This window comes from Abramis brama (genome assembly GCF_963993115.1).
Source record: "Abramis brama genome assembly, chromosome: 22".
Classification (NCBI taxonomy): domain Eukaryota; kingdom Metazoa; phylum Chordata; class Actinopteri; order Cypriniformes; family Leuciscidae; genus Abramis; species Abramis brama.
In genome coordinates this window covers 703,154-711,798 of record NC_139984.1, presented here as the reverse complement: position 1 = coordinate 711,798, position 8,645 = coordinate 703,154, and the positions used below count along the sequence as shown (strand labels likewise).

The following is an 8,645-nucleotide window of genomic DNA, read 5'->3' as shown; positions in this document are numbered from 1 at the left end:
GTTGCTGGTTCGATTCCAGAACCGGTGGGAAATGACTGAGGTGCCCTTGAGCAAGGCACCTAACCCCTAATCGCTCCCCGGGCGCCACACAAAGGCTGCCCGCTGCTCTGGGTGTGTGTATCCACGTTTGCAGTGTGTGTGTGTTAACTACTCGCTACTCTGCTCCTAATGTGTGTGCATTAACTTGGATGGGTTAAATGCAGAGGTCAAATTCCAAGTATGGGTTACCATACTTGGCCGTCACGTGTCACTTTCACTTTCACTTTCACTTTCACTTACTATGTTTACTATGGTAACGGTTAGCGCGCATAGTCTTTTGCATCACAAACAGAAGGCATTCAAACATGAACGCGAGTTAAATTATTTTAAAAGTTTTTAATGCTAACAGAATCATCCGGCGCTGCCGTCTCCCGACTCAGGTGAACTCCACCTCTGTTTGTAACCACTCCTCTAGCCCGAGCTGGCCCGCTTTGGCCCAAGGTATTCGACGGGCCAGAAATCCTGGCCGTTGGCCCCGAGTAAGCCCCGATCAAGCCCCGGAAGTGACAGTGGAAACGCGACTGGCCCTGGCACGCTCTAGCACGGCCCGGCCCTGGCCCGACAGTGGAAACGCGGCTAATGCTCTAACTGAGGGAAGGAGGTTGTTCCCCAAAATCTCGCAATACATGGCCCCGGTCATCTTCTCCTTAATACAGTGCAGTCGCCCTGTCCCATGTGCAGAAAAACACCCCCAAAGCATGATGCTACCACCCCCATGCTTCACAGTAGGGATGGTGTTCTTGGGATGGTACTCATCATTCTTCTTCCTCCAAACACGTTTAGTGGAATTATGACCAAAAAGTTCTATTTTGGTCTCATCTGACCACATGCCTTTCTCCCATGACTCCTTTGGATCATCCAAATGGTCATTGGCAAACTTAAGACGGGCCTTGACATGTGCTGGTTTAAGCAGGGGAACCTTCCGTGCCATGCATGATTTCAAACCATGACGTCTTAGTGTATTACCAACAGTAACCTTGGAAACGGTGGTCCCAGCTCTTTTCAGGTCATTGACCAGCTCCTCCCGTGTAGTTCTGGGCTGATTTCTCACCTTTCTTAGAATCATTGAGACCCCACGAGGTGAGATCTTGCATGGAGCCCCAGTCCGAGGGAGATTGACAGTCATGTTTAGCTTCTTCCATTTTCTAATGATTGCTCCAACAGTGGACCTTTTCCCCGTAGCCCTTTCCAGCCTTGTGGAGGTGTACAATTTTGTCTCTAGTGTCTTTGGACAGCTCTTTGGTCTTGGCCATGTTAGTAGTTGGATTTTTACTGATTGTATGGGGTGGACAGGTGTCTTTATGCATCTAACGACCTCAAACAGGTGCATCTAATTTAGGATAATAAATGGAGTGGAGGTGGACATTTTAAAGGCAGACTAACAGGTCTTTGAGGGTCAGAATTCTAGCTGATAGACAGGTGTTCGAATACTTATTTGCAGCTGTATCATACAAATAAATAGTTAAAAAATCATATATTGTGATTTCTGGATTTTTTTTTTTAGATTATGTCTCTCACAGTGGACATGCACCTACGATGACAATTTCAGACCCCTCCATGATTTCCAAGTGGGAGAACTTGCAAAATAGCAGGGTGTTCAAAAACTTATTTTCCTCACTGTACATGTTGCTCACATATTATGGTAGCCCTGTTTGTGCTAAATAGAGTGTAATTACACCTTTGCCATTAATATGTTTATAAGCAACTGAAAAAAGCACAAATGTCAGGGCATGTCAGAACATCTCAAGGACCCCAAAAACACCTCAGACCCCTTAGGGTTAAAAAGGATAAAAAGCTCTATGCTGGTATATTGCTCATCACATTTCTTACATTTATTAGGGAGATGGTGAGGGCCATGAGCAATGGAATTAAAATATGAACTTTTAAAAGAAAACTATAGACATACAGAGGTATCTTTAAAATTATGTTACTTCTTGTTTCTCATGCCTCTCCCTTCTCGCATGGGAACTGGGTTCAAGAGGGCAAAAGCTTGACACCCCCAGAGCCACAGAGCTGAACTCTTGCGACTCTTTCGGTGTCTGTGTTTTAAGCTTAAAATGCAGAAAGGAAACTTCATTAGGGGATTCTGAGGGCCACAAGCGGTCTAGATCTTCCGAGGAGGAACTATCTAGCTGATGCGTAGCCCTCAATCTTTTCTCCACTGCTACACACAGGGGAGATCCCGCAGCATTTGGGAGTCAAAAGTCAGTTTCACTCCCACTGGAGGTAGGGCTGGGCGATATATCGCGTGACATTGTTATGCGCATCTCGTCAGTAAAGCCGGTTCCTTGATTAGTAGTAAATCGCCATCACCTGCTTTCAGATGGAGCGACACTTACTACACAGAGCCGTAGTTCACTGACAAGCTGAGCCATATCGCATTAACTATCATGGACGTATCGCCTGCGATAATTAATGCGATATGGCTCAGCTTGTCAGTGAACTACGGCTCTGTGTAGTAAATCCTGCTCCATCTGAAAGCAGGTGATGGCGATTTACTACTAATCAAGGAACCGGCTTTACTGTTGAGATGCGCATAACAATGTCACGCGATATATCGCCCAGCCCTAACTGGATGGCATACTCACCTCCGAGACGGTGTTGAGGGAGGAAACCGTTTCATCCTCTCCGTCTTCTGTTTCATTTACTTTTTCTTGTCCGGGAGTGGTTTCCTCCCACTGTTCCGTTTCAATCCATGACTCTGCCCCTGTGGCCGCCCCACTTCCTCTTTCCTGGCCAGTCCCTGAGGCTGGCAGGGAATTTGAAATTCCCGCCAAAACCTCAGGGATCACCTCCTCCCTTTGTTCTTTTGCATGCTCTGCTTGTGGGGTGGCCATTTTGTTGCTTATTTGGCAATCTCTGTAGAGATGGTTCGATTCTCCACACAGGTTGTACTGCCTGCCATTGGTACACTTCTCAAAGTTATGACCAATTTCTCTGCATTTCCCACATATCATTTCCTGGCATGCTTCAGCTAAGTGCCCAAATTTTCCACACTTTCTGCATAATTTGGGCATACCCTGGTAATGAATGTAGCCTCTGTTCTCACCAAGCACAATCATTGAAGGCAGATGCAGTCCCTGGTAGCCCCTGGCATCTTCCCATTGTTTAATGGGAATTCGCCAAGGGCATGTCCAGGTGCCATCCTCATCTTAAACCTTGACTGGCTGGCTTCAGACAGTGCAAAATCTACCCAGCCAGACACAAATGTCCTCCCCAGTCACTGTCTCATTAAACATTCTAACAATAAAAGTTTTAAGTGTGTTATCAGAGAGCTTTTCAATAGTAAACATAGAGAACTGGGATTTAACTGCTTCAAAACGAAAAGGGGCAGAGTCACAATACAATTCAAGTCCTCAGGTTTAAAATTTAAAGTCTTTTGGATCAGCTTCCTGGAGAAGTTAAGACGTGACATCCCCAGGAGCTTCCCCTCAACTCCTTTAAAAAGGAAGTTGGTGTTGGTGCCTCCGCATGCTGGCACGGGCAGCCGACATGATGGAGGCACCAACAGCCTAAAAATTTAAAAGAACAATAAATAAAGAAATAAACAAATAAATAGATACATAGATAAAAGGTCTTGCCTTAAAACTGTACAGTCGTAAAATCAGCTGGATCGATGTAACTCTTAAAAGTTGTGTGGCTCAGGATACAAGGGTGATCTCGAGCCAAGAAACCTCCAAGAGGCGATCGCTGTCTCAACCTGTGACCAGACACTAGATCTTAGCCAAAAGGCTGAGAAGCGATGATACAATGACGCAGAGGCAAGGGAGCCGGCAAAGGCCACGCCCACCTGGGCCGCGGCGAGAGGGCCTAAGGTCGCCAACAAACAAGCTCACCGAAAATGGATCACAACAGAGTGCACAAGACGACACTTTGCAACCTGGGATTTTGGATCATCATCGCCATCATCGTTCAAAAGCACGAAATGGCTTGTAACTCCTAAACCGTCAGTCGCAGACCCAAGTGTCTTACATCATCGGAATCCTTGGCTCGGGTCAAACGAGACGCATGCCTCGGATTGGATGGTCGTATGGGGAGATTTTCGAGTATTTTGGATTTTCTGAAAAAACACTCTTGCACAGTAGTCCTGGGTTGTTTGCTCAATCTGACCCAAACGGGACCGGTGCAAAAAGATTCTCTGGAGTCTGACTGCCAACAGTGACTGGAAAAAAAGTGGGAATTTCGATTCACGTTGGCGACGGGATGCCAAAACGTTGGCAGTGGGTGAGGCGGGCTTTACTTAAATGGCTATAACTCTCCGACGGAGAGTTACAATTACACCCATGTCGGTACACCTGTGTACAGGCTCAGCCTGTGGTCACGTGAAAAGGGATGTGGCGACTAGCCACTTGCTGGCGCTGTAAACAGAAAAAACAACAACTTGAATACGGCCATAGACGACTGTGTATCACGTGATTTTTCACATGTGCACAAGGTATTCATACCAACTTTGGACCACTGCTGTCAATCAAAGCGTTCGTTAAATATTGGAGATTATTTGAAGAATGAAAAAAACAACAACAAGCCTACTCTCGCAGATTGGTCCCAGGTTGTTTTCTATCTCTCGATCAACCACTGCAGTTCAATTCTCTGGACTTCCTAGGTTTCATTAACCATCAGAAGAAAGAAAAAATATGTGGAGCTTTAACAATCTGCTCTTTTACATTTACATTTAGTCATTTAGCAGACGCTTTTATCCAAAGCGACTTACAGATTAGGACTAAGTTAAGCGAGTCATCATGAGGAGGCAAAAACAACGCAAGAAGTGCTCAAAATACGAAGTTCAGGCATTATTCAGAGTAGCATAAGCCCGGTAAGCGAGGTTTTTAAAGGGAAAGGGAATTTTTTTTTTTTTTTTTTTTTTTTTTTTAAGAGGTTAAGTGCTCACGGAAGAGATGGGTTTTCAGTTGTCTTTTGAATGTTGTCAAGGATTCTGCATTCCGGATGAGGGTGGGGAGAGTGTTCCACCAGCATGGAACTGTGAATGAGAATGTTCTGGAAAGAGATTTTGTGGCTTTCTGTGATGGAACCACGAGACGTCGCTCGTTGGCCGATCGTAGGCTTCTGGTAGGGATGTAGGCTCGTAGTAGTGAGTGAAAGTAGGAGGGAGCTGAGCCTGTGATAGATCTGTAAGCAAGCGTCAATGTCTTGAACTTGATGCGAGCAGCGAGAGGTAGCCAGTGCAGAGAGATGAACAGAGGAGTGACGTGTGCCCTCTTGGGCTCGTTGAAGACAAGACGAGCTGCAGCGTTCTGGATCATCTGTAGAGGTTTGGTTGCACATGATGGAAGTCCAGCCAGAAGAGCATTGCAGTAGTCAAGCCTAGAAATGACCAGGGCCTGGACGAGAAGTTGTGTTGCATGCTCAGTAAGGAAAGGCCTGATCTTCCTGATGTTGTGCAGTGCAAACCTGCATGATCGGGTTGTCTTTGAAATGTGATCTGTGAAAGTCAGCTGGTCGTCAAACGTTACTCCAAGATTTCTGACCGACCTTGATGGGGTGATTGATGATGAATCTAGCTGGATGGTGAAGTCGTGCTGTAGAGACGGATTGGCAGGGAGGACGAGAAGCTCAGTCTTTGCCAGGTTGAGCTGCAGGTGATGTTCCTTCATCCATGTCGAGATGTCCGCCAGACAGCTTGAGACCCGTGCAGCTACTGTGGGATCATCTGGTTGAAACGAGAGGAAGAGCTGTGTGTCATCAGCATAGCAGTGGTAGGAGAAGCCGTGTGCCTGTATGATGTGTCCCAGTGATGTGGTGTAGATGGAGAAGAGGAGGGGACCAAGAACTGAACCCTGAGGAACCCCTGTGGTCAGCTGATGTGCTCTGGATACCTCGCCTCTCCATGCGACCCTGAAGGACCTACCTGTGAGATAGGACTCAAACCAGTGGAGAGGAGTACCTGTGATGCCCAGTGATGAGAGGCTGGACATAAGGATCTGATGATTTACAGTGTCGAAGGCAGCAGACAGATCCAGGAGAATGAGGACTGAAGATTTGGAAGCAGCTTTTGCGATCCGTAGGGCTTCTGTGACCGACAGTAATGCAGTCTCAGTTGAATGGCCTTTCTTGAAGCCGGATTGGTTGACATCCAGCTGGTTGTTAAGAGACAAGAAGGATGTTACTTGGTTGAAGACAGCTCTTTCAAGTGTTTTCGCAATGAATGGTAGGAGAGAGATAGGTCTGTAATTCTCTACAGATGATGTGTTTAGTGTTGGTTTTTTAAGCAGTGGAGTAACCCGAGCCTGCTTGAATGCTGTAGGAAAGGAGCCAGTGTGGAGGGATGAGTTGATGATGTGTGTGAGTGATGGTAGAAGTGTGGGAGAGATGGCTTGAAGAAGGTGTGAGGGGATGGGGTCTAGAGGACAGGTGGTAGGATGACTGGAGAGGAGAAGTGTGGATACTTCTTCCTCGGTTAGCGGAGAAAAGGAGAACAGAGGGATATTGGCTGTGGAAGGGGTCAGACTGGGTTCCTGTGCGTGTGGAGCAATTGACTGCTGATAGATGTTGTTTTGTTGGTGAAGAAGTTTGCAAAATCGTCAGCAGTTAAGGAGGAGGCGGGTGGTGGTGGAGGTGGACAGAGGAGAGAGTTGAATGTCTTGAAGAGAGATCGTGTGTTGGAGGAGCTGTTGATCTTGTTGTGGAAGTATGAAGATTTTGCAGCATGAACATCACCAGAAAAGGAAGAGAGGAGAGATATATACATACTCAGGTCGGATGTGTCTTTTGATTTGCGCCATTTCCTCTCCGCTGCCCTGAGTTCGGTCCGGTGTTCATGGAGAACCTCAGATAACCAAGGATTGGAGGGAGTAGCGCGTGCTGGCCTGGAAGAGAGAGGGCAGATATTGTCTAGAGAAAAGGTTAGAGTGGAGCATAAGGTATCCGTTGCGGTATTCACATCCAGAGATGAGAATTGTGAGGGTGGGGGAAGACAAGATGACACGGCAGAGGAAAGGTGGGAGGGAGAAAGTGAGCGCAGGTTTCGTCTGAAAGTGACTGGCGGTGGGGTTGGAGGTGCAGGGGTAGAGAGTTGTAGACTGAAAGTAATGAGGAAATGATCTGAAACATGGAGAGGTCTCACCAAAATGTTGTCTGTGATGCAGTTGCGTGTGTAAACCAGGTCCAGTTGGTTGCCTGATTTGTGAGTACCTGTGGTGATGAGTCGTTTGAGATCGAAAGAGGCTAGGAGAGAGATGAAGTCTGCTGCATGCGGCTTTTCGAGATGAATGTTGAAGTCACCAAAGACTAGAAGTGGGGTGCCGTCCTCAGGGAAGGAGGACAGCAGCACATCCAGCTCCTCTACGAAGTTACCCAGCTGACCTGGGGGGCGATAAATGACTCAAATATGGATCGTATTGGGAGTTGTAAGTTTAATAGCATGATATTCAAATGAGTTGTTGTTGCATAGATAAGAGAGTGCTGAGTATTTCCAATTGTTAGAAATGAGAAGCCCTGTACCCCCACCCCTCCCAGATTGGCGAGGGGAGTGAGAGAAGGAGAAAGTGCTAGAGAGAGCAGCGGGGGTTGCTGAGTCTTATGGACGAATCCAGGTCTCAGTCAAGCCCAGGATACTAAGAGTAGAATGAGATGCAAAGGCTGGAATAAAGTCAGCTTTGTTTGCTGACTGACAATTCCATAGACCCACGGAAAGAGAGAGAGGAGTGTGTGCGGATGAGAGAATGGGACGCAGATTGGCAGTATTGTGCTGCCTTTTGTGCGTGATGAAAGGGCGTGGCCGAGAGATAACAGGAATGTATTGAAAGCACATGTTGAGTAAGGTGTAATATAATAGAAAAAGTGGGTAGGGAAAGGGAAAAGGAGATACTTAAGTGCCTTTCTGGTGTCCTTGCTCGGTGGAGTCGCGCAGGTAGAGTCGCTGGTCTTTACCCGAGTCGGTCTTCACACGAGGAGGCTGAACACGAGAGCTGAACGCTCCCGCTGACGCTTCCGCGACAGCGCGCGGACTACAGAGATATAGTGCTGTCACCGCCTGAGTGAGGACAGCTGCGTCGCCGAGCAATTAAAGCAATAAAGCGAGAATGGCCCAAATCGAAACTGCTACAAGCCAATACTTAAGTTCAATGAAACTGCAATAATAGCCTAATATTAATTTTAATTTCCACTCGCGGCTGTTAGTTACAGTATTAACGCGTCTAGATAAAAAATAGATTAGTGAGAAGGTAAAAATGCAAAATAAACAGAGAATCGAAAATAGCCTTACCTAGAGTCAGATACGACACTGAATAACAGCAGAACTGGTGTATTTAGAAAAATCACTTGCGCGCTCTCGCCGACTTCACCAACTGACTGCTTGTCCTCTTTTAACCAGTGTGTCCAGGGGAGAGTGCGAACGCAGTCCCCCACTACCATAAATTATGCAGTTGAGATTCCCACATTTGGGGAATTCGCATCACCACCAAGTCCCTGAAGCACTTCAGGCAGTACATTCTCGATAGAGAGGTAGGTTGAGATGACTTCCGGTGACAGACGTGATTGTTACTACACATGCTATGTTAATACAAACTTCAAAGCTGAAACTCCCCTGTATTTCACAGAAACCTCAACAGGACACAGCCCGTCCTGTAGCAACTGCCACCTCCATCACA

At 46.8% G+C, this 8,645-nt stretch overlaps 1 protein-coding gene across 1 annotated transcript; it reads right to left on the bottom strand.

Annotated features, from left to right (window-relative positions):
- Nucleotides 1–4,901: 4,901 nt before the first annotated feature.
- Nucleotides 4,902–8,409, bottom strand: LOC311073724 (uncharacterized protein; the record flags this gene model as incomplete). The annotated part of the gene is made up of 5 exons (XM_084099664.1): nt 4,902–5,707; nt 5,906–6,163; nt 7,189–7,359; nt 7,873–8,003; nt 8,261–8,409. 5 exons carry the CDS (start codon nt 8,407–8,409, stop codon nt 4,908–4,910), a joined length of 1,509 nt encoding a protein of 502 aa, XP_083955790.1. The 3' UTR covers nt 4,902–4,907.
- Nucleotides 8,410–8,645: the final 236 nt, after the last annotated feature.